General features: G+C 33.9%; 1 protein-coding gene across 1 annotated transcript; it reads right to left on the reverse strand.

Annotated features, from left to right (window-relative positions):
• Window positions 1-5,188: 5,188 nt before the first annotated feature.
• Window positions 5,189-6,466, reverse strand: LOC149143122 (phospholipase A1-Igamma1, chloroplastic-like). The gene has a single exon (XM_089451687.1). It carries the CDS (start codon window positions 6,464-6,466, stop codon window positions 5,189-5,191), a length of 1,278 nt encoding a protein of 425 aa, XP_089307813.1.
• Window positions 6,467-15,125: the final 8,659 nt, after the last annotated feature.

Below are 15,125 nucleotides of genomic sequence, written 5' to 3' on the forward strand. Positions count from 1 at the left end.
TATTAAATATAATAATTTTTAAAATTATCTCTTAAATTTATTTTCAATTTCTTTTATAATAAAATCAAATATTTTTTATTAACATCTAACCTTAAATTGATACTTGAAACACAATACATTAATGTCTTACCTTAAATTAATACTTGAAACCTTAAATTAATACTTGAAACAAAATACATTAATTTCTAACCTTAAATTAATACTTAAAACAAAATACCTTTATGTTACAATTCAATAAGTTATTTAAAATAATAAAGAAGCACTTATATTTATATTGTTTTTTAATTTAGAAAGTATTAATCATTAATCTCATAACATATTATCAATAATTTTTAATAATTGTGTAACAATAAAAATAAAATAACTAAAATTTAAATTATATTTTTAAAATTATAAATTAAAATTATGGCTGCATAATACTCATTATAAATAATAAATTTAAAAAATTAAGTAATATTATCATAATATAAATAATTTAATAAAACTACACTTAATTATATCATAATTTTTTTTAATATAAAAACAAAAACCAACTATTATCAACATTTCAGAAATTAAAATATGTGTTGTTAAACTCCTAAAGGCGGAGACTAATTCTTCTCCTACTGGCAAAAAAACTTCAAATTTAATCGTCAATTGCTATAGGTAATATATTGCCAAAAATATAGATATATTGAATATTTATATGGACCCGAAGCTGCCCCTTGTCCGAGAGGGAAAAAACTGTAAATTTTATTATAAATAAGAAAAGAAAAATATCATATTTAAATATTTATTATAAAAAAATATTTAACTAAAATTAAAATTTATTATGGTATAATATAAAAAATATAGAATAGATATTTAAATATTAAATATTTTTTATAATAAATATTATATAAAAATTTTTATATATTTTTTATAAATTATTAATATTATGATGTTTTTGGAAGTTTTTTTCCATCATTAATAAATATAATTTTAAGAAATATATTGAAAAATTAAGACTTTTTAATATCTAATTAATTATTTACAATTAAATGTTAATGGTCATATAAAAATATATATTATAGATTTAATATTTATATAAAAAAATATTATACTGCAAAATTTTGTTAGACTAAACATTTGATAAAATCTTACATAAAAATTAGATGGCATGGAATGGGAAGCCTGCAAATACCCATTCAAGCAACCCTTTTATATGCAAGATAATAAATAGGGAAAATTGTTTTTAATATTTTACAGTAAATTAATTACTTTTATTGCCCAGCCAAGTTCACAATTATCCTTTCATTTTCATAATGAAATTTGAAAGGTTTGCCTTCCGTGAAGATTTGAAAGGTTTGCCTTTCCCAACGTAGCCAGATCTTTATGTTGATTTTGAGAATAGCCATTGAAGTTCACCGACTATCTTCTCACAATAGCCAAGATAATCACCTTTTCTCATCGTTGTGAAGCGTGGATGAAATCCCCGTCATTCTCATCACATAGTTGTATTAATACAATGGGCTTCGGAACACGCATACGGCGGTGTGACCTTATCTTACGGATTATCCTTTTCAACCTCGGCAGCGATTTGTCTGACTGTTGGGTGAGTCTTCTGCTGTCTTCGTATACCCGGTGCCATCTTTTGGTACACTGCTCTCGATTATATTCCTTTCTTATTTTGGTTTCGTTACTATGTCCTACCGCAACAACTTTTCAATCCCTTACTATGTGTAGTGAACCTTATGCCACCCCTTGTGGGCTCCTTCTTTGGTGGCTCAGCTCTAAACTAGAGCACTAGGTTGTGTGTTAGCTTAAACTTGGTTTTTCAAGTAGTCAGCATTTTCTCACCAATACGAGCGAACTAGGGCAGGTTTATACTTATTTTCGTCATAAACCTTCACTCTTTTTTCACTTTATTTCAGGACGACTTTCCTTGTGATAGCGAACATGCCACATGCTACTTAAGAGGATTGGAAGCTCTCTAACGACAGGTTTATCCATTCTATTCTTAAAACGATGCCTCTTATTTGACCTTTCGATTTAGAGCAAGTTACAAAACCTTCACATTTTTTTTAGTTACAGGGCTGCATAAATACAATCAGCTCATTTTTACAGTACAAGAATAAACAAAAATCATAGATAAAAAAAAAAAAAAAAAAACTTACATTTTTTCTAAAGCGCAAATTGCATAATAAATTTTTAACTATTATTTTAAAGTGGCAAGCTTCATTGAAGAAAGTGCGACATTCAAATTTATCAATAGTGTGATACAAAGTTAACTAAAAATAAATATTAAAATGTGTACTTAAAAAAACATCTTAAAGAAAACTATTTCAAAACTTCCACTCTAAAAATTATCATTGATATTTCTTACAAAATCACATAATGCATCCGCACATAATTCAATTGGCCCATAAAAAGACACACCATAAGGGAAAATAGAACGATAAATTCAATGAAAACAGTCTCAACTCATGCGCTAAATTAAAGGATGAATGAAGTATCTAAATCAGATTGAGTTTGGATGAAGGATAAATGAGCTTGCATGGATAGGAGTTGAATATCATCACCCAACAAGCACGCACTTCATTATAATGCAGGTTTGATTCATTTGTCACTCCGGAGAGTTCGGTGTTGCTGTTTGAAGTGATAGTTTGTATGGTTATACATTAGAACGGTGCGTGGGAAAGAATCGACATCTTAGGTGTGGTGCCTGTTTTCCTTCCAAAAAGATCTTTGTGCCCACGCCATTGAAAGAAAATTGCAGAATTGAATTCTTCAGTAAAAGACAATAAATCTTAGGCGAGAAAACCTATCAATTTTCTACAATGTAAAACCAATAGTGAAGACTATATATCGATCCAATTTACTACCAATAGTGTATGTGATGTATATGCAAAATGTCTATTTCTCAAAAAGAAGAAGATTGGTGATTAGATTCCAGGACATTAATCGCTCAGCCATTGATGAATACAGGATGTCAATTCCCAATGTATCATGTGGCAGTAAAAGGCAAGTTGAGACAAGTCAACAAGGGATGGATAATGTAACTTTATATTTAGACCCACATGTGCTCAACAATAGACATCCATAGAAAACGAGAGGGGAATAAGACTAGTTTTGCAACAATAAAGAGGAAAATAAAACTCACACTACATGTAGCTAATGGCAATGGACTCAAAATATTATATAGTCTAGTGACACAGTCAGTGCTCTCTTACAACACTCTAGAATGTAGAAGAGCTTTTGCCTCCGCTAGAGTTGTTGTTGTGAGTTGTAGTTGCATCAACCAACAAACATGTGAAATCTCATTAAGGTTTTGGAATGCCACCAATGCCTTGAAAAGTGTCTCTAATGGATTGGAGTGTACCCACAATGTCCATCATAGTAGGTCATCCTTCAGGAGAATCTCTTCTGTAAAGTAAACCCATGCTTAAGAATTGATTGAGGCACGTAAGATCTTTATCGGTTTGAGTGCTCGTACTAGCCGCTCTCAATAAAGGCCCCTAGCAATAATTTATCTATCCAGCTGATACTTAATATAATGTATAAAAAAAGAATGGAAAATAGAAAGCACGAAATGCCATCGAGGTACGGTAGGTAGGATAAATACTCTGTGATATGATTACGTGTAGTTAAGAAATGAACCTTCCAAATAAAATGCAAACAAAGGGAATGCTATCTTGCTATGTTCATAAAATGTTAGTACTCCAAATTAATTGCCCACATTGATCACATCATTGTAAGTTGTATCAATCATACCATTGTATGCGGTGGCAAATCAGTATTAGCTTTACATGTTATGCTTCATTGCTCACTGAAAAAGATCCTTACCTCAGAAATCGAGGTCAACATAGCATATATTTTGTAGTATGCAGGATATCAAGATTTGATGGCAACAACATTTAATAATATGGAAAAATTTTGACATGTTAAAAGCCTAGGAAGGTCAGTATTGCAACAAAGAATATGAAACTGAGATCTAATGTGGTTGCATGCGAGGATCTGTTTCACTATGGAGCTCATGAGTGTTCGTTCTAATCTTGGCTATATTAATTTTCTTCTTTGAGCTAGTTAAAACAGAGAGATACTTTCGATCTTGTAGGGTGGAGTTCATGCAAGCTAATAAATAGGCAAAATTGTTTTTAATATTTTACAGTAAATTAATTACTTTTATTACCAAGCCAACTTGACTATTACCTTTACATTTTCATAATGAAATAAATTAAAAATATTTTAAGATAAATATTAAGTTTACTAAAATTTAAAAAATTTAAAATTAAATATATATATTAAAAAAATATGTTATAAAGATTTACTCGAAATTTTTAATTTGTAGATAAACTATTTTACGATAACTTAGTTTATTAATACTATATACATAAAATAAACCATAATACATTTAAAAAAAGATGATTCAGAAAAATTAAAAAAAAATCATAAATACTTCAAAAAATAAAGTCTCATTGATTTATATATATTGTAATATGGTGGTTAAATCCTAGGATAAAAAAATTGCCCATGATATAACGACTTATGCAGTCTTATACCGCAGCCACGTTTGGGGCTGATCACATGATTTGCTCAAAGAGAGACCCCGGTGATCATAAAGTCCATGGAAAAATTCGGTCACTGATTTTACTAGTTCACAGGGGTTTCACAGGATTGAATCAGTCATCTTGCTCGTTCATTTTCTTGATCTTGCTGCTGGTGCTGCTACCAGAAGGGGAATCCGAAGTCGCAGCAACTGGAGCAGACAGCCATGACAGCCCTGGCATGTAGCGCGGAGCCTGCAAATACGCATTGAAGAAGTCTTTCTCTGGAAGCTAATGGAACGACAAAAATTGCCTTCGATTCTGATAGAGTCAAATAACTAGTTTTATCCCCATGGCATCTCGACATTTATCCTTGGCACTTCCATAATGAAATAGGTCAGAATCATTTTATTACACGTTAATTGATAAAAGACAAAAGGGCTAGCTTCTGATAGAGGGATCTAGGCAGTCTTATAATACAACCACTTGTGCTGGTCACGTGATTGGCTCAAAAAGATCACATCACATGATTTGCTCGAAGAAAGCTCATGGTGATAATAAAGTCTTGGAAAAAATTCAGTCAGTGATCTTGCTGGTTCACGGGGGTTTCGGAGGAGTCAATCAGTCATCTTATTAGTTCTTGTTCTTCTGCAGGTGCTGCCCCGAAAAGCGAAATTCTAGGATCAGTGAGCCGCAGCAAACGGAGCAGGGTCTCTATTCCCTGAAGATTTGAAAGGTTTGCCGTTCCCGACATAGCCGTCAATTAGATGAAGATAATTCTTTAAACTGTGGGCGTAAGCGGGATCAATATTATGGAGCTCTCTCAGAATGGGAGAGTCGTTATTATTCAAAACAATTTTCACGCCCACGTGAAAATATGTCCAGGGAAACCAATCCAACATTTGACTCAACCATGTCCAGCAGTTCTCGTTGAAAACAAGTCCAGGAACTTTGGGAACAATATCGTTCTTGTTCACCAACCGCAACACCTTCACTCCCACCTCCGCCATTCGCAGGGCGAATGCTCTATTCCCAACGCGTGGGCTCGCGAATGCAAACACAGTCACAGGTATAGGCTGTCCCGGAAAATTTGCGTTAAGGTTTTTCTTAACGTCATATGAGCTTAAGGTTGCGAGAGCAGCTCCTAAGCTGTGTCCAGTTAAAGTTACGCTCAAACTTTCTTCCTTGTATTCATCTACCAGTCTTAAAATTTCTGAAATAACAGTATCTCTTGCAGATATTGAATTGTCTCCATGAGAAGTGTAACAGCTGAAAAATCCCTCCTCCACTCGGACGCCGTTGTCGTTGAAAGGAGCAGTAGACGATAATCCGGCTCCGATGCGCTTGTGTTTGAGAGGAGTAATTGATAATCTGGCAGGAACTAAAATATCTCTTGCGTCCTCTATCCATTCCTGAGCCGTTTGGGTTCCTCTCCACGCTACTACAATATCCCGCCGTCCTAGTCTTCGTATCTCTTGAGTATCTGTGCAAACTGCAATAAACCCAATCCACACAGATTGCTCTATTTTCCGCCCTAAGATATCTGTGTCCGCATACAAATATTTGGTCACTTTATAGCCCTTGGGGTAATACTGGGAATCACCGGCCATTTCACTGCTATCGAACAATTTATCAGGACTATACTTAGCCCCACCATAACCATTCATCAAAAGTTCACTATCAAACGCATCGTAGCACAACTCTGCAAAATCACCATATCTGAGAATCTCAGCTTTGAATACTGGATTAATGGGATCTAATAACCCATTCCACGACTCTGCTCCTTCAATATCTTGCCACATATCTGCAAGCGCTATGTTTTCGTATCGGCCCATCTCTTTTACTAGTGGGTGTCTTGAAGAACAGGCGATCGATTTTCGGTTTTGGGTCCGGATCAACTTTTTATGGAGAAGAGTGCCCTTGCTGCTTGAAGCTGTAAGGAATGAAGGGAGCATCCCCATCCTTCGTAGTACTGAATACAGGTGATCTATGAAGCGAGACATGAATTTCTGAATCTCAATGTCCTCAAGTATAAAAAGGCCGGATATCTTAAAAGACAGTTCTGCTTCTGTGGTTTTATGCAAGTTGTTAGCTTAGTTTTTCTGATGTGCAATGCCAATCGCAATATGTGTATCTTACCAGAGCTTGGTACGCGTATATATATCGATACCATACACGAAATTCATTAGCAGCAGCAAGCGGATTGATTTCCTGGATTCGAGGTTAGTAAATTTGACACGGTTGCATGAGGCCAAAGGATTGACTTTGACTATGAATCGTTTACATGGTATTCCTCTGCCTTCAGATTTTAAACTTTTAATCGTTCAAACGTGCGCACGTCTTTTTCAGGTTCCCCACTCCCTTTCCCCCAATTCTAAGGGGTTCCAAGCAAAACGATGAGATAAGAAAGTTAATCGACATCCTTCTCCCATATCATTGGAGATCACCGGTGTTCTTCCTCGGAACAATAGTTTATTAATTTTTTTTTTCAAATCACTCTGTTCCACGTTTTTTCATTCAAATCACTCTGTTCAACGGTAATCTCAATAAGAGAGTTTGCTTTTTTGTTCAACGGAGAAGGTCGTTGAATTTGTCAAATCTATTTTACAGTTACCGTGACTGCCCCTACTATCAATAGGAGACTTGTCCAATGATAATCTTAACGGTAATGTTATTAACAGTGTTTGCTTCTTTCGGTCAATTGAGAAGGTTGCCGAATTTGTCAAATCTATTTTGCAGTTCCGTGGCCACAGCCGGTATCATGAATTCAACACACGTTCCTGTTATTAATAGCTCAGCCGTTCAATGGTAATCTTGATAACAGTGTTTAGGTATTCAAGTCAAATCAGAATTTTGTTTTATCAATAACTCGCTTGTTAGAATGGAAATCTTCATTCCTGATTTGGTCAGGCCATAATCGGTATTGGAAAATAATAACAGCGAGTAAAGTGGATAAGAATCTAACTCAATTGTTTGACATAAAGTGGATAAGAATCTAGAAACACAATTAGATTCTGAATATTTTTTTTTAATTTTAAAAAATCAATAAGAATGTGAATATTTTTTTTTTAAATTTTAGAAACACAATTACAATGTGAATAATATTTTTTAACTTTTATATTTAATTTAGAATGCGAATAATATATCTTTTAGTTCTATATTTAATTTAAATGTATTATATGTTTTAAGTTAATAAACCATAATTGTCACATGGATACTAGTTGTGAGGTGGGTAATAAAATTTTTAGATATAATATTAAAATTTTAATTAATAAATAATAATTGTCAAGTGGATAGTAGTTGTTAGGTGGATAATAGAAATTTGTTAAGTGGATAATAGAAATTTGACTTGTATAAAATATTTTAAAATATAATATTTATATTACTATATACTAATCAAAGGTTGATATGATTAATTAAAAAAAAAATGTTATGCGAAATTATTTGTGGTTTTTTGGAATGTGATGTTGATAAGTCATAATATTACCCAATGGTATTGTAAATATCTATAGTCAATAATCTTGTTTCATACTTTCATAAATGTATAGATGTTTAACTTTGTTCTATATATATTTTTTAACTTATCTAGCTTATATATCAATTATTTCTACAATTAATAATAATAATACTAATTTAAAATAAAGTTATATATATATATATATACTTCTCTGATATGAGATGTACCATATAGTAAGCATTTTGATACTTTTTTACCAATTGATCCTTACAAGTGTTTATCATCTATTCAATTTATATGACATCCATTGTATATATATATATATATATATATATATATATATATATATATATATATATATATATGATGATGATGATTATGATGATGATGGTTGTTAACGTCCACTGAGACCAAATAATGATCTATCGGACCTAAAAAGACAAATTATTTATTTTGATTTAAGATGTTATTCCGATGCTCAAAAAGCTTGGAGAGAAGCCTCCCGAGCTCACTATAATTTTGGCATTGTAAAAGGCTAGAAAGGTCAGTATTGTAACAAAGGTTGTGAAATTGAGATCTAATGTGGTTGTATGCAGGGCACTCTAAGAGGAAGTGGTTTTCATCCTCGATGCTCTTATTCTCACAAATATGGCAGATCCTTTCCATCCATGGCGTTTTAGGAACTACCCAGCGGCCAGTCTCACTATGGAGCTCATGAGAATTCATTCTAATCTTTGCTATATTAATTTTCTTTTTTGAGCTAGTTAGAATAGAGAGATACTTTTGATCTTCAAGGGTGGGGTTGATGACCTTCTTATAATAACTTAATTTTCTTTTAGACGCTAAATCTTTCTCACACCACAATTTTTCTTTGAACTTAGAAGTAACAATATCTTTAATGTTATTTATGTTTTGCAAAGCATCATTCTCATTGATCTCCCAATAGTTTAACCAGGCCCTTGTGTCCTTATGCCATCCTCGGTTAAGCCTTAGGTGATTTTGGCTGGAATTTAAAGCTAGCTTAGGAAGTCTATGATTGTCTATGTTATTGAGCTTGTGCTTGTACATCAGAAACCTGAGCATAGTTAGGCTCTCAATAGAAGAAAGACCCGCTTCTATAAGGAGAATAGGATAGGGTGTATTACTTTTAATTTTCAGGTTATAAGTTATAAAACGCTTCTGGATTTGCTCAATCTTCCTCCATGATTCTCTGGAGATGCTGCAGCCCCAAACTTCACAACCATATAAGATAACAGGAGTGACTAAAGTTTCAAAGAGGAACTTCTTTTTATCCCACATTACAAGGTTTGTTGTTTTACAATTATTTTCAAGACCAAAATAAGCTTTCCATCCCCCATTGATCCTTTTCTCAATGCTATGGTTCCAGTTGAGCTTGTGATGGATATCAATTCCTAGGTACTTGTAAGAATACACTTCCTCCAATTTATTATTGTCATACGTAAAATTAGCGCAAGTGTCCTTTTTAGATTTGATAATCATAACTTTTGTTTTGTCTGTGTTAACAGTCATACCCATGGTAGAGCAGAAATCCTTAAGAAGCTTGAGTTGCTTATCAAGATCAGAAGGGCACCTTGCCAAAAGAACAATATCGTCAGCATAGAGAAGAAGGATAATGACTATCCCAGCTAAGATTGTGCCACCACATCCTGCTTCTTCTAAATAACCTTCGAGCTTATCGATGTAAATGCCAAATAGAGTAGGGGAGAGGGGGCAACCTTGTTTAACTCCAATGTTACACTTAATATCTTTTGACCACCCCTCATTGTTCTTTAGCTTGGCAATTACATTCTCGTATAGCCTTATAGCAGCGGCTCTTAACTCAAGAGGAACCTTTAGCTCTTCTAACCTATTCCAAAGGTTGTATCTAGGAACCGTATCGAAAGCCTTTCTAAAGTCTACAAAGCAGCAGAATAAATTGGATTTATCATTACGACATTCCTCCGCAATGATCCTTAGCGTAACAAGGTGGTCTGTTGTTGAGTGATGCCTTCTGAAACCTGCTTGGCCTTTAGCCCGCTTATCTTCACTTTCAAGCCATATGCTTAACTTTTTTTCCAGAATACTACTATATAATTTGGCTAAGAGAGGGTTGATCATAATTGTTCGATAATTAGAGGGGTTATTTGTATCTCCACTTTTAAAAATAGGGATAATGAGGCTCTCAGTCCAAGGTTTAGGGAACCCTTGCTTAACAGCTTGATTGAAAAGCTTGTGGATGTGGGGGATGAGGATAGGGCCTCCAATTTTTAAGATTTCTGCCTGGTAACCTTCAATGTCCTTAGCTTTCCCGTTCACGCGAGGCGATTAACCCCAAACTTATCGATGTAAATGCCAAATATATATATATATATATATATATTTATTATAATTAATTTTTATGTTTTAAAAAATTATAAAAAAATATTATATTAAAGAAATTGTCTAAACATTACATTAATTATGATATTTTAAGATTGCAGGTTATCACTCTTGAGCTATTAAAAACGTCCAATTCTATCATATATTTTCAATAACACCAACCTAGATCCATCTTAATTTGGGATCTACCATACCCATTTCAAATCTCTTTTCACTTTAAAAGTGGTTTGCAACTCAAGGCATTTGATTCCTTCCGGGGGTTTGGTACACTACGTATTAAGATGTATATAGGTTTTTTTATTATTAATTATAGATATAAATATAAATATAATTATTGCTTTTATATTTTATAATTTTATTTAATTCTATTTTTATCAAGTCAAAATGTTAAGGATTACATCTCTACTATACTTGGACCAAATGTTTATATAGGAGTTATGTTTAGTTATGAACCTCAAATATAAAGAAAAATTGTAATAAAAAGTGGATAGGTGAGGGGAAATCTTAGATAAAATATAATATTGCAAGTTTCCCAATCTTTATTTGCCAAACTTCGGGGGAGGGGGGAGGGGCAGAATACTAATTAGAATGTAATATTATTACATTTTACATAATATTTCCCATCACCCCAACCTAAATATCAAATCTTACTTAGTACTTCACCTAACCAATGTTAATTTTGTAATTAAGTTTGTTTACTTTTAAACTTCAAATATGATGAAAAATTACAATAAGAAGTGGACTAGTGGAGGTAAATACTCCATGAAATGTAATATTATAGTATTATGTTTTACACAATATAAATTAGTAAAAATTGGATGGGGGTAGGCAAAAATATTAAGTAAAATGTAATAATTACATTTTACCTAATATTTCCCCACCTCCTGCACTCACCGTAGGTCACTTTCATAGCTAAGATTATTCAATTATTATTAATATTAGACATAAATCAAAAGAATATATTACAATTATTATATTATAGTGATTGTCAAAGAATCCATTAGAATGAAGAAGTAACTATTGTAAGGGACATGTTGCGAGTTAAGGGGAAGGGTCCTAACCAACAAATGAAATACAGACCTTTGATGCTTCTATACATATCTAAACATTATGTATTCACCCATTCAATAATAGAAACAAAGCATAAAAAAGATGCAGGGCCACCAAACATATCCAAACAATTTCCCAATATGAACATATCCTTAAAAAAAATTACCTTTACAAGCTACATGAATTCAATGCCATCATTTTCTAAAGTTAATTATGTATCTAAATATTTGCATTACATTATGTTATGTTATGCCTAGCATATTGGCCTAGAGAATGCCTCTTAGCCTATTAAAAGATGAATAATTTTGTTTAAAAAATGAAAAATATTATTCTAAATTTTAAAATAAAAATATTATATTTTAAAATGTTATATTCAAAATCTATAGTCCAAAATGGTTAAAAAAAAATTAAAAAATAAAACGCTCTGACACTCCATAAGGGTTTTGATAGCACTAGGGTTTGGGGCCACCTGATACCACGTAGCAGGCTCTCCTCCTCACTCACGCATCTTTCACCGCTCCCTGACATCGTCCTTTGACTGAGCGAGCACATGTTGGGCCCTCCCGGGTGAGGGAGATCAACCCCCTCCTTCAGATCGGTACTACCCGGTGCACACCGAACACACAATGATTGATCTTCTAGTTTAGGGGAACATAAGGGTAAAAAAACTGAAACACCTCCTCTGAGAGCTTAATGGAAGTCCCAAATACAGGGTCAATGCATTCCAAAATATGCAAAGAATCCATGAGTGGTGATCCCTAACCATCGCCTAGAACAATCTCGATAATTCATGTAGGATCATGCCATAATCTATAAATTTATGGGAATTTGGCCCAGAGAATCGAATATTCTTTGATGGATCAAAATCAAGTGGTAGTTGAAAGCTCCTTTTGATCTTCGTCTCTGCGCCAAGGTTTTCTTCACAGTGATCTTCGAAGATCTCGATGACCATAAGTGCATTTTGCACAATGGACCATATTTCATGAACAACGTTGAGTTGTTCATGAGGCACTGGCAACCCTGCTACAGCTCGAAGAACGAACAATCTTTAGCTACCCCCATCTGTGTCTCACTGTACTCTCTGCCAGAGGATTTATGGGAATGGATATTCTGGAAACAATTGGAAACTCCATAGGTGACTTTGTCGAATTCTCAAATATCACCAGGCATCGATCATTCTCCTCCTGCGCTCGAATTGTGTCTACATGAACATATCACAATCCCTCTTAGAGTCTATGGAAATAGAGTACCAAGATGAAATCTGGTCCCATCGTCGAATCGGGTACCAATCCCTGCAATACAATATGTTGGCAACACTCTTTACCGCTGTGGTACTTATTCTCTCTTTCGGCATTGTTTAACTCACCAAGAGGCTGAAAAAGCATTAAATGATTTCCATTCTAGAGCATGTGGTGGTCATTTGTTTGGGCATGCCACTACCCAAAACATATTACGTGCTAGTTATTTTTGGCCTTCCATGTTTAAATATTGCATAATTGCAGTTGGAAAATGACATAATTGCCAGGTCCATGATCATAAGATGCCAGTGCCTCCATCTCCTCTTCACCCTATTATAGTTGTTGGTCCTTTTGCGAAATAGGGGATAGATTTCATCACCTGTAACCCTCACTTGGCCGGGGGGCATGGCTATATTATCCTTGGAGTTGATTACTTTATGAAACTGGCTGAAGCAATGCCTACATATAAAGACAATGATGAAACTGCAACAATTTTGATTTTCAATCATGTGATTGTTCGGTTTGATCCCCCACAAGCTATTGTTACGGACCATGGTGGTCATTTTTGTAACTTTCTAAACACTGAACTATCAAAACATCTTGGCCTACGTCGTGATAGCTTTACTCCTTATTATCCACAAGAAAATGGTCAAGTCAAAGCCTTCGATACAATTTTAACAAACATGATTAAATGGGTAATTGGTATTCATAAAGGAAACTCGCATACCATGCTTTCTCCAGCACTCTGTCCATGCCGTACTACCACAAAAACATCTATGGATTTTACTTCCTTCCAAATTGTTTATGTCTTGGAGGCATTATTTCCGCTTGAATGTGAAATTCCATCTTTGAAACTAGCCATCGAATTATTACCAGCTACCTCTGCAGAGGAAGAGCGTTTTTTACACTTAGAACGTTTAGATGAAACTCGCTTTGAGGTTGCATTGGCTAGCGAGGCTCACAAAAAATGAGTTAAATATCAATTTGATCAAAATGTGAATCCTCGTTCATATGCATAAGGTGACCTAGTATTAGTTTATGATCAATCTCATGACAAGTTAGGTGCAAGAAAATTTGAGCCCATGTGGCATGGCCCTTACATTATAAAATGTGTATTAGCTAAAGGAGCATATGAGCTGGTGGATTATCATGGTACTCCTTTATGAAATCCTCGAAATGGTCTTTATGTAAAGAAATATTATACATAAAATATTTCGTGGAGATTTGTACATTATTTGGTAGTTTTTAGGTGTGTGAAATAGCTTATATTTTACAATTTCTTGCTACTTCTCCTGCTTATCTTATTTTGTGCTTGATTTGTAGATCTCAATGTTCGCTCAAACTTACGTTGGATTTGTTGATGGTGCTAGTCATATAACTCAAAATTTGTCTTTTGCAACCTGGGTTATTTATTCACCGAGTGATGAGTTAGTCTCTATTCATGGAATATGGCTCGATCAAACAACAAATACTATAGCAGAACATAGTGTAGTTATTGAACTATTATATGATACCATCTCATTTGGTATTCGATGTTTGATTGTTAGGTTATATTCGCAACTTGTAGTATTACATTTCAACAATGTGTATGTAGTAAGAAGTTCATCAACGTTAAGAATTTTTTTACAGGTCTGTCTTTTGGAAAGGCAGTTTGATTACAGTAAATATCAACACATTCCAAGAAATTCGAACACATAAACTGATGCAATAGCTAATCATGTGTTAAATAGACATTTGCTACATTTATAAAGTAAAAAAATATTCATCCACATACTGATCAAATATAAGTTGGAATCAAAGTAGTAGTCTTCATTAGTATAAAGTTGGTATAAACCTACACCATACCAAAATGTCATCCGAGGAAATAAGGCCCCGTGGCCTTTATTATCCGAATATGTCAATACAAAAATCAAAATGTGACCCAAATAAATAAACAACTAAGCATGATTATGCTCATGATAGAAAACTATGGCACGGTCAACCCGACACAGCAATCACCTAAGTGGTCCTGGAACTCCAACCATGTGTCGTTGGTATCAAAGAGGTATATCATCTACCTAGTCTCAGGGATGTCTAAATTCAACCTCTCGAGGTTGTGTTCTAGCTCTGTTAATGCCTCCACTGCATCTAGGTTAGTTGTCGCAACTATTATAGGCTCCTCACCTCGCCTGTCAAAGTGTCTTAGCCTTGCTGGTCGGATTAGGCACACATCTACATATGCATTTCAGATAATTAGCCTTTGAAGATTAAAAAACACATAAAATATTAAAATTATAAAAAAATATCAAAATATCAAAATTATTACTTAGGTCGCCCCACTACACTCCTGTTGGATGTGGGATATCGAGGTCACCTATGTAATCCATCACCACATATGGTAAGTCATCAATATAAATGATTTGTTGATCCAACCAGAAAAAAAAACTCAGGGGTATATCTCACCACCAGTCTATCACCTCCATGAAGCGCCATAAGTGGGGCCCATCTCAGCATATG

The sequence above is a fragment of the Pinus tabuliformis genome, chromosome X (assembly GCF_031772625.1).
Source record: "Pinus tabuliformis cultivar Carrire ecotype Pingquan chromosome X, CPIR1, whole genome shotgun sequence".
Lineage (NCBI taxonomy): Eukaryota > Viridiplantae > Streptophyta > Pinopsida > Pinales > Pinaceae > Pinus > Pinus tabuliformis.

What these genes read in the sequence shown, in the direction of transcription:
- LOC149143122 (XM_089451687.1), bottom strand. Translation starts at nt 6,466, where the DNA reads ATGGGGATGCTCCCTTCATTCCTTACAGCTTCAAGCAGCAAGGGCACT.